The sequence below is a fragment of the Sebastes umbrosus genome, chromosome 8 (assembly GCF_015220745.1).
Source record: "Sebastes umbrosus isolate fSebUmb1 chromosome 8, fSebUmb1.pri, whole genome shotgun sequence".
NCBI lineage: Eukaryota > Metazoa > Chordata > Actinopteri > Perciformes > Sebastidae > Sebastes > Sebastes umbrosus.
The window spans coordinates 6,785,215-6,802,939 of record NC_051276.1 but is presented as its reverse complement, the minus strand read 5'-3'; the positions used below and the strand labels follow the sequence as shown (position 1 = coordinate 6,802,939).

General features: G+C 40.1%; 1 protein-coding gene across 4 annotated transcripts in view; it reads right to left on the bottom strand.

Moving 5' to 3' along the window:
* LOC119492521 (dmX-like protein 1) overlaps positions 1–17,725 on the bottom strand; it is a 69,665-nt gene that overhangs the window by 22,465 nt on the left and 29,475 nt on the right. For all 4 annotated transcript variants that reach the window (XM_037777011.1, XM_037777013.1, XM_037777014.1 and 1 more), the window contains 13 exons: positions 17,376–17,473; positions 17,059–17,224; positions 15,721–15,849; positions 15,464–15,602; positions 13,243–14,051; positions 11,934–12,032; positions 11,330–11,497; positions 9,351–9,542; positions 7,740–7,816; positions 3,139–3,260; positions 1,795–2,052; positions 508–731; positions 22–170 (listed from right to left, as the gene is read on the bottom strand). In XM_037777011.1, coding sequence (XP_037632939.1) covers positions 22–170; positions 508–731; positions 1,795–2,052; positions 3,139–3,260; positions 7,740–7,816; positions 9,351–9,542; positions 11,330–11,497; positions 11,934–12,032; positions 13,243–14,051; positions 15,464–15,602; positions 15,721–15,849; positions 17,059–17,224; positions 17,376–17,473 — 2,630 coding nt within the window. The remainder of the gene's footprint in view (positions 1–21; positions 171–507; positions 732–1,794; positions 2,053–3,138; positions 3,261–7,739; positions 7,817–9,350; positions 9,543–11,329; positions 11,498–11,933; positions 12,033–13,242; positions 14,052–15,463; positions 15,603–15,720; positions 15,850–17,058; positions 17,225–17,375; positions 17,474–17,725) is intronic.

Sequence of the window (17,725 nt, the reverse complement as noted above, 5' to 3'; positions counted from 1 at the left end):
CACTCAGTGCTGTGTCGTTACCTGTATGAATTGTGGTTTGAATGCTCTCTTTGCGGAGAGCTGGGGTCAAACACATCTTCATAATCATCATCTTCTTCCTCTTCATCTTGACTGCCCTGGCTCTCCTCCGAGTCATATTCAATTCTGTTTTCTGATGGTGGCAGCGAAGGCTAAAAGACACAACAACACAATGTTTTAGCGAAACAAAAACACCCAAAGAAAAAAAGACATATACTTTTTTTTTGTTGCTTTCACTACCAGTCAGCTTCAGTACATGTTGAATATTATAGCAGATTAACATAGTTAGATTATTATAAATTGCCAGATTATTTCCATAAAATAAGAACTATAACCACAATAATTATGCTGTTATACATGAACTCTGCATATGAACCATTATCCCAATGAGAGTCAATACACTCAAGATCAAGTCAGAAAATGAGTGGATATGAAAGGGTCATGTTTTACTTGATTGGTTTTAGGGTAGTTATTGATATTCTGGATTACCTTGGCGATAAAGTAATCCCAAATGCTGAGCTCTGGAGGAACAAATCGTTCTTTAAAGATGGAGGTAGCTTCGTTTTCCACTACAGGGCTGTGCTTTGGACTGGATGGGCCGTGCTTGGGACTGGATGGGCCCTCTCGCTCTGTCCCAGACTCGTCCTTGGATCCACTGCGTGATGACAGAAGCCTGAATCGTCTGGACTTCTGGCCTGAGCCGCTTGGTGAGGCTGGGGTGTCGAGAGAAAGTGTTTGTGAAATTATTGCAACTGTGATTTCAGCTGCTACCACACCCCTACCCACTCGTGCATTCACACATCATATACAATACATACAACAAGCCTGACATGCTCTTTTTGATGACAATAACATCAGCTTTAAATACTCCAATATCGCCCTAAAAATATTAAAAACAGTAGTTTAAATTGACGAAATTTTGTCAGATAAATAGGTGTAAAGCCGGGCTTAGACTACAGGAGTTTTAAAATCCTAACCTAAAATCCTAATCCTAAAAATCACACACATAAGGAGAATCTTCACAGATGCTCTTCTTTCTAATCTCAAAACACACATTACAAAATATTATTAAGATTATAGTGGGGATAATCCATCATGGGGATAACGCACCACCTCATGGAGAAGCAGATGTAAACAAACCGGAGACTGACGTGGTGGAACAAATTGCTGTAGTAATGCTTTACAGTAAGAAAAAACAAAAGCAGAAGGCTAAACGAGTCTGGATGAGAAAAGGTTGGGGAGACGCAGCCAATTCTTCAGCGAGAACTGGAGGTGAGATTTGTCAGTTTAAATATCTGGAGAGTGCTGATGTAATCATCCAGATTTTAACTCTTACATTTCAAACATGTTTGATATTAATCGGGGCTGCCCCGATGAGTCTGCGAACATTTCGGGAGGTTTAAGACTGGACCTGTAAACCCCTCACATTACCAGAGAATCAGGGCCGTTGATCTGTACCGACCAACCAAGGTCCCGGACCAGATTTCTCCTCTGATTGTCAGATCTCCTGTAGTCTGAGCCCGGCTTTACAGTTGCATTACATCAGGTTTCCTCTGCCGAACACGAGGGAATAGCACAGAGTGTGAGGGAAACGGCTCCCACACTAATATGTTGATGGATTTCACTATGACCTACAGACGGGAACCCAATTAATTTAGCAGCACTGATTTAATTTAGCTACTAGGTCACCTCCAAAGGAAAAACCCCACAGAGAGACAGCCACTCATGCAGACTGTCAGAATGGAAACTAGATCGACCAAACTAATCTCTACCAACCTGGTGGGGGTGTTCTGGTTGGGCTGTAGGGTTTCTCAATGACAGGGGTCCGGGCGCCTCCTCCGAACACCGTCACCCAAAGCTTGCTGTTGAGGGGGTGGGCCACGATGCGGAACAGCTCGTTGCTGGAGTGAGTGGCCATGCCGTGAACAAACAGACTGAGGAAGACAGCAGTCAGGATCTCACAGAGCAGCACAGCTAAGCCTGGCTGGCTCTCCTCGCCTGCTGAGCTCAACAGGCGAATCAGAGAGGCAATACCTGGAGAGGGGGACGCAAAGGAAGGACAGCAGGGAAAGAAAAAGGTCAAAAGAGAAACAGACAACAGCATTTGAAGAACCATTTAAAATGAGAAACTACAAAAACGGCATTTTTTAGTAGATGACCAAAATATTGAGCGTATTAAATAAAATTTCCGATGTAAAAAAAATGCACACAAAACACACGCTTGCGTTTGAAGAAAGAGAAAGCAAAATTGACATAATACATCATTTTAATGTATTCATTCGTGAATGCATCAACTTATTGATGAATGGTTGAAAAGATGGCTGATGTGCACATTCAATCCCAGTTAGTTTAGACAAGAAACAGCAAACAAAGACAAAGGACAGGTTGTAAAAGACGTTGAAATTTGCCAGATCCTAAAAGTTTTTATTGATGCAAAGTTTCCACAATCTGTTTTTTTCTTTTCTTTTTTTCTCACCTTGTGCGGACAACCTCTCCTTTTCCTTAAAAGGTAAAGGCTGACAATACTCATACACTGAAGTTATGGTCTCTATGCCAAAGACCTCCATTGATGTCCAATAACTGTTAAAACACACCAATGAGCCACATCGTTGCACTGGGTGACATGTCCCTTCATTCTAATGAGCATGGTCACTGTAGTTTATTTTGAGTCAATCCCACACACACACCATCCTGCTGCTGTAAATACTCACTAGAGCACCAAATGTGTATTAATCAGGAGCTGAAATTGTCCCCAGCAAATGCCCTATTCACTCACATTTGAGAGATGTTTGTTTAAAAGTACAGTGCCCAGCTGTTTAATGAAATTTTGCCTCATTTTCACTGCATGGTTTGACTCGACTCAACTCACTTTTGGTACCAGGTCCTTACTGAGCCTTTTTAAAAATGAAATTATACTCCCCAAATATTTTAAAAAATGTACATCCTCAGTAGGGACACAGCTTGGAGCTGAATGCTACAGACAGGGCAGGGAAGTTGGCAAGTACCGAGAAATGGACAAATGCATTGTTGGCTTGGATCTTTTACTTGTTGACAATGAGATAAAAATGCCTCGTTTCTCTTAATTCAGATAAATAAACATGTTTGGTTAGGCTTAATTACCTGGCCACTGTGCAGGTGAAGTGTTGGGCTGGACAGACTCATCCATGCTGACAGTTCTGACTGGCTGCTTCTGAGACAGCAACACGCTCTGATAAACGATTCCAGTGAAATGGTTCACATGGCTGTGGGAGACAAAAGAAAGCAATCATGTACCGTCAGTACCAGGAGGACACATTAAACATGAAATGCTGGACTGAAAAGTAAAATAAAAAAAATAAAAAACGGGTTAGGTGGTTTAAATATATGATGTCTAAATGTTTTACTTTAAATGTTTTAACTTTGTTCTGAATTCTGGGATGATGTTTCGAAGTAAGAGGCACCGTGGCCAAGCGCTGTCCTGTCAAGACCTGAAATACTAATGCACTGCATCGCAGTTTAGCTACCCATCTAAGCTATATGTATGTTAAAGTAATGAGTTAAGTAATCTTGAAAATGTTTATTTAAATAAATGTCTGTTAAGTCACCATCTATCGCTGAATGAGGAAACACAATGACATGATTGAGCCTATAGCCCACTGATGAAAGCCCTTGCATTTGCAGTATTACGAACTGGTTGTCTGCGGCAACATTCACGGAAATTCCAAACTAGGCATGCCCCTGTAGTCGGTGTTACACGGTGTTATACGGTGTTATACGGTGTTATACGCTGGACGGGCATACACTGATTACATTACTTCCCCACCGCCCCTACCGTCATTTTGCTTTTTTAAGTAGAAATAAAACCCATTTAGTTCATTTTGGGGTATCAGTGGCGTGTTATCAATACATAGTTGGACTACGGACGCTACAATCTCAAAGTGAAAGTGTCTGCTCCTTACGGAGTCTCAGCTCAGAGTAACAGGAGTCAGATTTCACACACGGGACGAGAGAGAGTTCACAGACACGACGATGGTGGAAGATTTGGTATCAAAGCGAAAAGCAAAAGCGCCTATTTGGCAATACTTGGGATTTAATCCCAATGCTATAAGGGAACCATAACGTTAATGAGACAATTGCCATGTGAAGGACTGAGCGGTCACAGCCGGTGTGCAGGGCGCAGTGGGGCCGGATTGAGCCATCCAACGTTAAAGATCAAAGTAAGCGCTCTACAGATATTGAGCGTCGTCTTGTCTTGTAAAATGTTCCACTGGTGTTGTCACAAGTTTATTAACCGGTGGGAAAATTTCCTCACTGTGACATCCCTATTCCCGAAACTGTTTGGATCTATGGGAAGTGAGATCCAAAAACCCACCTGCAATTACCCACTTATCGCCATAGACAACAAAACAGAGATCTTTGAGATTGCAACTTTATCATAAAGCTTTGCTTCTTTATTAAAGTGTCAGTATTCAAGTTCTTACATCAAAGGGCCTTTCAAAAACACAAAAAAACCTTGGATTGTTGCTGAAGGAAACTTTTACAGAGAACCTGCCAGGGAGTCTATCAAGTTTTTAACATCCAATACAGTAAGTCCCCTTTTAAGCTTCTGCAAAAAAAAACAATTGACTCCGCATCAAAAAGAATCTAAAAGTAAAAGGGAACCTCATTCAGAAGGAGGACTTCCAGTCACTGTCGTCTTAATGCACTTCACGACAAATTGAATCCATTATGTCACACACAACACTGCAGATGTACAGGTACAGAAACCTCTAGTGCTTTAAGGTATTCAAGCACTATGCACTTCATATGTACATGCAAGTTATTTCCTTAACGGCTGACTAAATTGAACTGAAGTTAACATGATAACAGAGAGACTAAAGAGCAGAACATGTATCAAATCACTGTCAACTTGGCGGCAACACTCAACCCCCGCAACCTACATCCTGAAATACCTTTTAAAAAATTCACACTCTCTTAGACTCACTTTCTCGCTCCCACACTGGAGAGGAAGAAACAGAAGCACAATTCCATCAAACATCTGCAGCGACACACCAGGAGAGCTTATATCATAATTACCATAACAAAGACGGTGTTAAATTAGAAATAGCCCTGCTAATTTAGTTAGGCTGTTCAACTCCCAATAGTATGTGATAGATGGCTCTGTGTGTGTGCATGAGTAAAGTATAAGGCGGAAGAGGAAGATAATGAGAAAAGTGCTCATTTCATCACACTGCTTTGAGTTGTGTGATGTTTGAAATACCATGGTCAGAGATCTTGCTCTGAAAGAATAATGCATAATCTCTCTTAGCTTAGAGGAAAACTCTATTTTTGACACATTTATATATTATATATATATAATTATATTATATATATATAAGATATATATTATATATATCATATACTGTATGATATATAATACACTGTATATATATTATATATATATACGCTGTATATATATACACACACATACATATATATATTATATATCATATATATATATTAATTGATACAAGCAAATCTATCTCTGGGGTCACAGCACTGAGGCTTTAAAGGTCCCAGCCTGGCCAAGCATAAGTAAAAATGATTTTGTACAACATCGAAGCAATCTGACAGAACCGTGACAGGAACTCACACAGCAGCACAGCTGTAAGACAAACACACACGCATTCACCCATCCAAAGTTTAGATCCTACTGGGTTGCTGTCAAAGTGAGAGGGAGTTATGGCCCATACGCGTCTTAAATAAACAATGTTCCTCCCATCTGTCAAAACCAAAAATCTAATTAAGTATTTACAATAAGAATGACAAACAGCAGCCTAGCAGCTTTCATAAATCATTCTCAACACGATCAACGCAGACAAGTGACTGTCATATTTTAATTTAGCAAACTTCCAACATGTTTTGTCTCTTTCCAGGTCTTGAATCAGTCATTCCCAAACACTGGGTCGGGGCCCACAGGTGGGTCGCAGGAGATTTTATTAGGGCCGCCGAATAAATTTGCATAATTTCTTCTAGCCTTTTATTTAACATTTATATCTGCAGTACATCTTTGGGCCACATGAGGGAGCCTGAATATTTCTATTGTAATAATTGTTGTTTACTTAGAACATTGAATCTAATATGAAAGGCTGGCGTTCATTCTGTTTGTTTTACCGATGAGAGGAAAAAAAACAAGAGCCTGTTAACTCGGCCTACATGCATTTATTTAATATGTGTACATGGGTATATGTTTTCAATAGCACATGCCTAAAATGAAGTAGTGATTTATATATCTATCTCTATCTCTATTCAAAATGGCTGGGTTACATATTCAAGACAATATCGGGTGATGCAGAAAAGGTAGTAAAAATGGTAAGGAACGACGTTCATTTACGCACAAATTCGCTCTTCTCACGATTTATAGATACGGCCTATTGTGAAATGGGTCGCCATGGTTTGTCATTTTTAAAAAGTGGGTACCCAGAAATCACACCACTATAGCGCTCTGTAAAGGCATCCTAAAGCCATAGACTGAATTTAAGAAGTGGACATAGTCATCATGATGTCACCCATTGGTTTGAGTACTGCCGTTTTGAATCCTCGAGTTCGGCATTTTGGCCGTCGCCATCTTGGTTTTAGGAACCACAAGTGACACGAGAGGGAGGAGCTAAGAACAACCGAACGCTGAATAAGATGTTTTTATGCGACCAAAATGTTACAATTAACTTTCCTGAACTGAAAACACACGACCTGTCAATCACAAGGAAGCCACGCCCTGTAGCATCCCTTGCTTTATGGTCTATTTGACTCTAAATGGGACCATCATTTACTGAATGAACATCATGCTGTATTGAAGAAGACTTGAAACTAGTGATTGAGACCATAAACTCATGTTTACAATGTTTACTGAGGTAATAAATCAAGTGAGAAGTAGGATCATTTCCTCATAGACTTCTATACAATCAGACTTCTTTTTGCAACCAGAGGAGTCGCCTCCTGCTGGATATTAGAAAGAAAGCAAGTTCAAGGCACTTCCACATTTGCTTCACTTTTCAGAGCTGGAGGTTGCCGCCTGCCTAAAGCATGTGCTGACATGATTTTTTCATAAACAAAGCCATCTTGAAAAGCATTTTCCACTTTGGTATTACATTTGTAGTGTTTGACTTGAGATGTATGTCTGCATTACCCTCTTGCTTGGTTACCAGTAGTCATGTCCCTTCCCCCTTATCTTATTATTCTGCTCCAATAAGTCCAAAACCTTCTAACACACACACACACACAAATGAAACCAAAGGATGCATATTAGCATTTGTTGCCAGCATTTTGTCTTTTAAATGTTAATACTAAGAATAGGAAAACAATGTCAGATCACTCTTGATAGATAAATAATCCAGAGGCGTCTAGTGCTGTTAATGGAGTCGTGTCAAGGTGAATGTGGTGGAAAATTGAAAAAGTTGTATCAAAGATAAGCATCGCTTGAAGTCATATAAAGAATTCAAGAAGCTTGCTCAGAGAGATGCTGCAATGTAGATACCCACTATGAACCCCTTTTGAGTCAGACTGAATAAAAGCTTTTATTTTTCAAACACTGGGTTCCTTAACATTATTGTTAAGGAATGGATGGCTTCACAATAGCTCAAGGTTTGTGATGTATTAAAGTCCCCTATGAAGCTGCTGATTACGTTGCTTTGTGGAACGGTACCAGCAAAGATGACAGCCTAGATAGATGTTAATAGGTTAAAATCCCTGCTTGGGACACTTACCTGTGGGTGTGTCCATCACACAGACACTGATATATGCAGGCGGACAGGGAGGCAGCCAGTGTGTGCAACACATAGATCTGAAATAAGGCAAGGGTTAAAAAATTAATTAGTGTTTGAAGGTTCATAAATACAATCTAAGTTAAACACACTTAAAAGAACACAATAAACTTTTCCTAGTCCAAGCATTTGTTAAACATTGATACACAATACAAACTTTAAAATAACTTGCAATAAAAAAATCTTTAACATGAACAATTCTTGTGATAATTGATCCCTTAAATTTGTTTTCTTTTGAGAATTAGTACTGAGTGGCAAATTTTACAGTTGGAAAATTCTCTTTGTAATGGTGTCGCTGTTTCTAAACTACCACAAACACATCTGTACTGCAATTCCTTCTTAGTTATTAGCTGATATACTATATACTGATACCAATATATCTGCAATAAGCTAATATAATCCGTTTGATTCGCCCGGATATAGACACTTAAATGCAGGCTCTAATAATTTGTCAAAGTTTGTTCAAATTTAGGGCTGTCAATCCTTTAAAATATTTAATTGCGATTTATCGCATGACTGTGTAGAGTTAATCGCAATTAATTGCAAATTAATCACACATTTTGTGTGATTTTAATCACACAAAATGTAGCTTAAAAGGAGATTTGCCAAGTATTTAATACTCTTGTTAACATGAAAGTGGACAAATATGCTTGGTTTATGTAAATGTATGTATATATTTAATATTGGAAATCAATTAACAACACAAAACAATGACAAATATTGTCCAGAAACCCTCACAGGTACTGCATTGAGCATACAAAATATGCTCAAATCATAACATGGCAAACTCAAGCCCAAAAGGCAACAACAGCTGTCAGTGTGTCAGTGTGCTGACACACTGACACATTTTCATTCACATATCTTGAGGTCAGAGGTCAAGAGATCCCTTTGAAAATGGCCATGCCAGTTTTTCCTAAATTTAGCGTAACTTTGGAGCGTTATTTAGCCTCCTTCGAGACAAGCTAGTATGACATGGTTTTACCAATGAATTTATTAGGTTTTCTAGTTTCACATGTTGTCAGTATCTTCACTCTGGCTTTACAACCTAAAAATCGCAAGTTGCGTTAATGCACTAAGGAAATTAGTGGCGTTAAAACGAATTTGCGTTAACGCGTTATTATCGCGTTAACTTTGACAGCCCTACTAAAATTCATATATTTTACTGTGAGTCATTGCCCATGTTTCCCAGGATCATTGTCATCTTTCAATATAATCACATTTATAGGCAGCCACGCATTGTAATTTGGAAGTCGATAATTCTGAGTCAATATTCCCGACTTCCAATCTAATTGCGTCCCAGTGCATCTGCTCGGGAAAGCACGGAGGCCTGCAGCAATCTGGTGTTTGTATGGCAAGCCTCTGATCTTCACAAGTATCTACAGAAGATCAATTACCACAGCGCCATTAGCCAAGGGAAACGGTGTATAAAGTAACCATCTTTAAATTAACAACTAGAGAATCCTGTGGGGAAATATTTCTGAAAATCACAAACCCTTTATGCAATCAACAATAATAAAAGCAGACATGGATGTATGAGATCAGAGACTGCCTTACCTCATTGTTAACCACATCGGGATGTGGAGGAGAGTCGAGTGAATTGATGGTCTGCAAGATGTCATGAGCCAGGTTGGTCAGGTAGACGATGGGGTTGGCCACCACCGTCTTTACGTTGGCCGTGCAAGCCATCAGAAGAGGGATAGCGGTTGGTTGACAACATGGCATCACCGCTGACTGGATGGAGTCATCCTGTGGGGAGAAATCAGAGAGAAACATATTGAAATGTGGGTTCAGTCATGACAGTATGTCTGCAGGTACACTAAAAAACAGATGCACCAATGAATGCACATACTGTTTTGACAATGCTGAACATGTATAAACAGTAAATAAAACCTATTTAAGCGTTTAGTGTTCACTAAGAACACTAACCAGACTCATCACACTTATACACGGGGACATAAGCATAACTACACGTCACACTCACACCACAAAAAAGAAGAGCAGATATATTCAACGTTCTCATTTCTTTTTTTAGAGGGTAAAAGAGACAGCTCACAAAGAGACCGGGGAAATGAGAGGTGATGCTTTGATCTGTGAAACAAGAGACTTTTTCCTGAGACAGAATAAGTCTTAATCCCATACTTAAGAGAGTGCATGATGTGTTTTCCAGTGTATGTGTGATGACATTTAAAGAGCTAAAGAGAAGAGATAAGCAACGAAGGGTGGTGCCTGGTTTTGTGTTTGTTTACTAGATCCCCGAACATGACTCTCTGAGTGCAAGAATACCACAGGCTTATGTTCGTCACGCTTGATGAATCACATTCACTTGTCACTAACCTCCTTAACAGAAGCTCTACACACCGACTGAAGTTAAGACAAAGAAAAACAAATACAGAAAGTTCCTCGACAACAATGGAGAAATTTGACAATCATGGGACCAGAGCCGGGAGAAAAGAAACAGCTTTTATTTCAAAATCAAAAGTAAGAGTAGACAGAACTCCCAGTGCTCGTCGACTGTGCTAACATTCAAGAACGTTGTTGCCATGCTGGCTCATTGAGTTGTTTACCTCCTCAAATTTAACCCAACCTTTGAATAGTCAGCCTAAGGCAGAACTCCCTCAGGAGCTTGGAGAATCAGCACAACCTGCCAGTCCATTGCTGGAGGTGTGCAAACGATCACCACTGCACAATAAGTGGGTCTGAGTGTGTGTGTGTGTGTGTGTGTCTTGGGAATCTGGTTGCATTAAGACAAGCTTTCAGATGGCTTCATCATGTTCGTCTTTCTCTGTGATCAGTTAAATAATACTGCAGCTCTGCCTGCCAGTGTGAATGTTTTTCACATGCAGCTGATGGTTGTTCGCTTTCTGTATCTTGTGTTGCAAAAAATATATATTCTGTTCAGATAATTCTTGTTGTTCCTGTCTAAATATTAGTAATAACTAAGACAAATAATGTCACATTTAGTTTGTGTTTTCAGGCATGTTCAGAACCTTAAACAGATAACGTTTGGGAATGGCTGCACCACCTTTATTACCACTTGTCTGTGATAAAAAATGTCCTGGTTGCATATATGAAACAATGTTCTCAGTAGTGTCTCCATTGGAAAACCATGAAGCAACAATTATTTTCTTTATCAATTGTTTTCCTCCATTCACTTTTATAATAAGAAAAACAGAAGCCAGTGATTTGTGTTTGTGAAGCTGTAACTGCTAAATGTAGAACTGATCAACCTTTTAAAGTGACTTAGACTAGTAATCAATCACAAAAATAGCTTTTGTCTTATTTTTTTGTGGATAAATCATATTTCATTCTCTATATGTTAATAGACAGAAAATCAAAGCAGACTGCCAGACCAGCAAAAAAATCTAAACATCCTACCGATCAACAGAAGTCTTACCAATTTTTCAATCAAGAATTGCCAATCAACTGGCTTATTCATTAACTGACTAATTGTTTCACTAATCACTTTCACTGCACTGAAAAGTGTGTCTGTCTGTCAGTGACTTTTAGTGTGCATCTGTGCATGTTTTTATTACCTGGTGAGACTCTTGAAGCAACAATATGATCTCCATGCGTACAGAGGCCAGTCCTCCACCGTGGGAGCCATGCAAGCTGCAGTAGCTCAGAAACATCCTCAGTAAGGGCTGGTTACTCTGCAGCCAGTGTCTCCTGCTCCTCTGGCTGTCCCCAAGAGGACTCCCGGGCTGGAAAACCATTTTTACTTTATTAGTTTTATAGACAAATCAATCAACATCCCTGTAAATATGCCAACGTTATCCAGCTGGCTCGTGTTCAAACTAAAGTCCCACAGTGGTGTGCTCGAATCAACAATGTTTTAAAACAATGCACATTAATCTGTTCTGTCAACAATAAATAAACTAGTGGGTCTTTGAAATTTTATTTTAATCCGTAAATGCACGGTGAGTGAGTGTACCGTGCAAGGGTGCTGAAACTGAAATAGAGCAAATTTTACAGCAGCATGTTAGGAGTTGAGATTTCTAAGGGAAAAGGGTTGCAACAATCTTTTCAATTTACAATTTTTCATACTATGTCAAAACACACTGTGCTGTTGTGTTGCATCGATTTTTCGTCATGAACATCTGACAAATCTAGAAGCCGCTGCCAGCTATCTACACCCACCTGTTTCTCCTCCACCGATCCAGAGACAGGGGCTTCACCCTGGACAGACAGCTCTGGTAAGCAGGGCTTGTAGCTGCAGCAACGCTGGAGAGCCACCACCTGGGTTAAACAGAATAAAAAAAATAAATTCAATTTATTAAGAAGGAATTCATCCTGCATGTGTGGGAGTGAGAGCAAAACATTTCACCGAACTGTCAAACAGGAAAAGACAAACAATTTCATGAGATAAAAACCACTGGAGTTATCACCAATATGAGGTTTATATACACTGAGACTGTGCACATAGAGAGGTACAATCTTTAAACAGTGAACATGAAGGCAGGAGAGAGACGTGTGGGAGTTATGTAAGTTATAAAAGTTTTATTGAGTGAACTTAAGGGTGCAGCCAGACTAATGCTTCACTGGATGGATATTAGAAAAGTATCTAAACTAAAAATATATATTATGGATTTGATCTTTAAAGCTGTAGTGGCTAGAAATGGAGGAAACATGATTAAAAAAAAGTTATTTTAATAAAACAGTCCCTATATCCTGAAAGTAGTGCATGAGACCGGTAATCTAAAAAAAAATCATGTGCCTCTGTGTCCTCCGGTGCTCCTAACGGCATCTGCAAGATTTCACAGACCGGAGGAAAACAACCAGTCAGAGCTGATCTGGAGTCTGCCGTCCAGCTGCCATCTATGAGAGCCAGCTGTCAATCACTAGGCCGCGCTGATCAAATATGAATCAATATTCTGTTACTATAATGCCTAATCCTGCCTCAAATGTTTTCAGAATCATCTTGTAGTGTATTGTTTAGCTGTAAAATGAGATGGCCATTTTCAAAGGGGTCCCTTGACCTCTGACCTCAAGATATGGGAATGAAAATGGGTTATATGTGTACCCACGAGTCTCTCCTTTACAGACATGCCCACTTTATGATAATCACATGCAGTTTCGGGAAAGTTATAGTCAAGTCGGCACACTGACGCACTGACAGCTGTTGTTGCCTGTTATGATTTGAGCATATTTTTTATGCTAAATGCAGTACCTGTGAGGGTTTCTGGACAATATTTGTCATTGTTTTGTGTTGTTAATTGATTTCCAATAATAAATATATATATATATACATTTGCATAAAGCAAGCACATTTGCCCACTCCCATGTTGATAAGAGTATTAAATACTTGACAAATCTCTCTTTAAGGTACATTTTGAACAGATAAAAAAATGTAAGATTAATCGTGATTAACTATGGACTATCATGTGATTAATCGTGATTAAATATTTGTATCGATTGACAGCCCTAGTTTAAATATGTGTGCCATTACCTCTCTCTCCAACCACTGGTAGAGCTGGCAACGTAGCTTCCCTCCATCCAGTTCATACCCCGTCGACAGCGTCCGGAGCTCATTGGTCATAATCTTCAGGCAGGCAGTAAACTTCAGCTGGGCCGCCAAGATGTCATTAGATGGAGCCAGGAAGTCATTGCGGTCCTCACTGTCCTCTTCCGTCACCGTCTCCATTAGCGGCGACATGGCATCCTGCGTGTCCTGGAACACACTGCTGCTGTCTGCAGTTCTACCGCTCTTATCATTTTTAGTTTCTTCTTCATCCTCATCATCTTCTTCATCATTCTCATCTTCATCACCTTTGTCACTGTCCCACTTCAGCTCCAGGGGATCTGGATGCGTCAGTGACGGCTGGCTCCAGTCAAAACTTAATACTGAATCTGAGTGGCTGTTGGTTAAGCTGTTTCCGTCTGACTCATAGCCGTTCAGAGCCGGCTGAGACCAATCCGGGTCTGATGTTGGTCCATTGTTGCTCCCAGCACTGAGTTCAGCAGCGATGCCTGTGTCCTCCTGGTTGGGCAGTTTGGAATGCTTGCGGACTTTGGGCATCTTGGAGAGGACTTCAAGTGCTAGCATGGGGCAGCCAGCTTGCAGGTGTGCGTATGCAGCTGTGAAAAATAGTCTCCTCTCCTCCAGGCTGATGGAGTCAGCCCTGCGACCCTCAGCGGTCAGTCCAACTTTAGCCTTGTCTGAGGAGCCAAAATGGCGGCGGAGGAGGAGTGGGTGGGTTCGAAGGTATGTGTAAAAGTTGAACACCTCGGGATTACATGCGGACACAGAAGAGGGACCTGTCATAGATACAAAGAGAGAGAAAATTGGATTTTATCTGTGTCGGTGGCAACAACCAGCCACTTTACTGCTTTGACCACAGCACCTGCAGGACAAGCTGTGTTATTGGATCAGACACAGAAATGGAGCTATAGCTGGCCTGACTGAACCTCTGTTTAACTTTGAAACAAACTGAGGCATGCAGCTATGTGAGCACTTATACACTGACAAACTGCACTCTGTGGTCACTTTAAGGCGAGTAGAGAGTTGAGTTGCGAATTCAAAAACAGACATCTTTTTTAGAGCAACTGATGGACAAAAAGGTAATGCATTAAGTTCACTGTTTTTCATCTAGGTATAAACAACGTCAAAGAGCCTGTCTGACTATGAAAACCCAGCAAGGACAACACGCAATCTATAAGTATAAGAGCATTTTTAAAATTCCATAAGCCAGCGTTTTCTTCTCTGTAAGCATATTAAATGTGCTTTGAGAACATCATTTATGAAACACATGTCGCACAGGGAAATTAATCTGGGACTGGTTTGGCTCTTAAGTCAAAGTGAGGTTCATATTAAGGTCAGTTCTTCATCTATTCGTAAGGCAAGGCAAAGACTTGTATATTATTTTGTTCAATTAAATGGTCTTCTGCGTTCAGTATGGTGCAATTACTTGTGCAATTTAACATACTTAAAGGACCAAAAATAGTTGCAAAGCTGAGCTATTTGGTGAAAGCAGTGCATTCAACCTCACAGTGTCAAAGTACAATCTGCAGCACTTACAGTACAGTCTACCCCGTCTGTTTTGACCTGCAATGCTGCATTTGACAGGCCTTAAATGTTATGTATTATCAAGTGTGGTAAGCTCTACAATACATATTGACAAAAAATTACAGGAACATTTTGGCAAAATTATAGAAATTATAACAAACATAACAATATATTTTTTTAGTAAGCGATAAGGTACAGCGAGCCGGTCATTGTTGTGAAATAAACCCTGACAGGGCGATGCGGCACCCCAACACAAAGTGGAGGGGTGGACCCGACCTATCAGAATTGAGTATTCAACAAAGCCTTGTAACAATACAAAATATTGCTATGAATAATCAACACTTAAAATCATCAGATTGCATCGTCAATAACAGAAATCAAAACATGGGGCACACATATGAGTTTTGTCTAAATAATCAATTTTGTTTTCTTGTATGATTTAGTACAATTGATATACGCATAACAAATGTGGGAATGACAACAAAGCAATGCATGGTCATGGTGTGAAAATTTGGCAAGTGCATAACAATAGGGTGGTGGGTTTTGTAGGTTATCAATTCAGTTTGAAAATAAATGTTTCTGCGGTACACAGTACCAGACTGTAATTCAATCTCACCTTTCCATAGAGGTAAAGAACAAAATAAGCAGAGCACTTCAGACCTACCAGTGTCACATTTGCTCTCAGTGGACCCAGAGCCGGTGGTGTTGGCAGGCTGCTCGAGAAGAGTGTCCAAGGCTCTGCTGTAGTCCTCCAGCACCCAGTGAGCCATGCTCCGCAGGAACGGGTCCTGGTGGGCTTGAATCTGACATATACAGAGAATCACAATGGCTCAGTCTGGTTCCTGCAGTGTATTCATTTGCATAATGCTGGAGAGTCAAACAACACTGTGTGGTTTGGTGCATTTTACACAAAGTCTGTACCTGTTTGTCTTGTCCCAGAACATGTCTCTTGAGGATCTTTTTGTAGGTGGATGCCGTCTCAAACTCGGACTCGTACAATCTGGAGATCACCAGGGCAAGCTGTAGGTCCTGCATTTTCTCCAAACACACCTGGAAGGGGAAAAAAAGCAAGATATCACAGTCGGTTATCATTTAAAAATGGTTTCTGAGCTATTGGCACAGGACTGAACGGGGTGAGATAAGACAAGACGTAAGCGAACAAATAATGTATATTCTGGACACACGGTAATCCAGTAGGACATAATCTCTGAAATTACATCTGTCTTGATTGTTTTTCTGTTGAAAAAGGAAAGGAAATAACCGAAAAATACAAAAAGAATAAAAGTCTGTGCACACTGCAAAGAGTTGGTGGATAGTTGAAGTTGTTGTAGTTGCTCCCAACTGGTAAGGTGTGTGGTGCATTTCAATGAGACTGCCTCCCAGCCAGAGGGACTGAACAAAGTCAATGATAGCCCTTTGCCTGGGTGACACTCATTTCCATAAAATGCTTAGAGAAGCTCCAGTTACTCACGCAGATCAAATAATGTGACTCATTGCTTTAGGGACTTTCTAAACAGAAATAACCTTGATGAATAAAAGGTGAAGCAAACAAGATAACCAGAAGCAGCCTCTCTTGATATGTGAGCAAAAAGATGGAGAGCTGTGTGTTTTTGTGACTTAACCTAACCCTGATAATACTAGTGCTGCTATCTTTCAAACTACAACAGCCATTCTAACAATCATGCAAGTTTTACACACCAACAAACAAAAATTATGCAAACATATTTTCATGAACTGAAGGTAGTAGGTAGTGTCCCCATTTATGAAGCTTCAATAAGAATGTGGTACTGCTGGTGTATAAATGTTTTAAATGCTATTGAAACTTCTCACAAAAAGGAGAAAAGACAGCAACACCCAAGAGTCAACTGACAACATCAATAATTCTTCAGTGCATTGTGCTAAAAGCTCTTGACAGAGACACCACTTCGGGAATCTATTGAACTGTTTCAATAATAAAAAGGATGCTGCATGCTGCAGAAATGCTGGTGGCGAAATCTGTTTTTGTAAATGTGGTTTCTATGCTTTTACTATATCATGAAACACTGCCCTTGATGAATTTATGGAAAAAAAAAAAAAAAAAAAAAAATCACATGTAAAATGCTACAGAAATGTCATAAATGAAAAATGCAGCTGCACTTGACATTACTCATACTGAGAGCAAGGTTTCTAACTTAGGTTTAGCAGGCTGACAAGTGGCACTTGCAGTTGAAGGAACAAGTGCTTCTTGCAAGCAGTGTGTCATGTCTTTTTTCCACTTGCCTCCACAGCATCCTTAAGGGAGCCGGCTAGAAGGAAGAAGGCTGCAGAATGCTGGAACCGCTGCTTTCCCAACAGAGAAAACGCATTTTTCAGTGCTGCTTTCCTCCACCGATCCTCACTGAAGTTGTTGCGGAAAAACGCTGTCATTTTGGCATTCTTCTGAGACCTGGAGAGAAAGACATTTTGGATTCAGAACAACAATACATGTGTCACAGCGCTTCGGCAATCTGACAACTTGTCTTGGTTAAGGGTAGGGGGCAAATACTGTGATGATTGCATGTGTATTTCATATGCAAAATTATGTCAGTTTTGCCTACCTGTACAATCCCCAGACCACTGCCTTCTTTTTCATTGCGAGGTAAAAGATAGCTGCATCCAGAGGATCATTGTTTCTTTGTAAAGACGTCTTGGCAACCTGACAAAGAAAAAAAAAAAATACATTGAGCTCCTCTGCAGCATTCACAGTTTTATCTACAGAACAAGATGTAGCTGTATGGGTAATTTCAGGGAGTAGCTCAGACTCAGTTATAGCGATGTGTTTTATACCAACCTCAGCAAAAATTCCCTTTCACCTACCTGACAGCACTTCATTTATAAATGAAGCAATCGATATGAAGTACACAGGGCTAACACTAATGGCCAACATTCAAAGCCTTTGTGTGTAGAC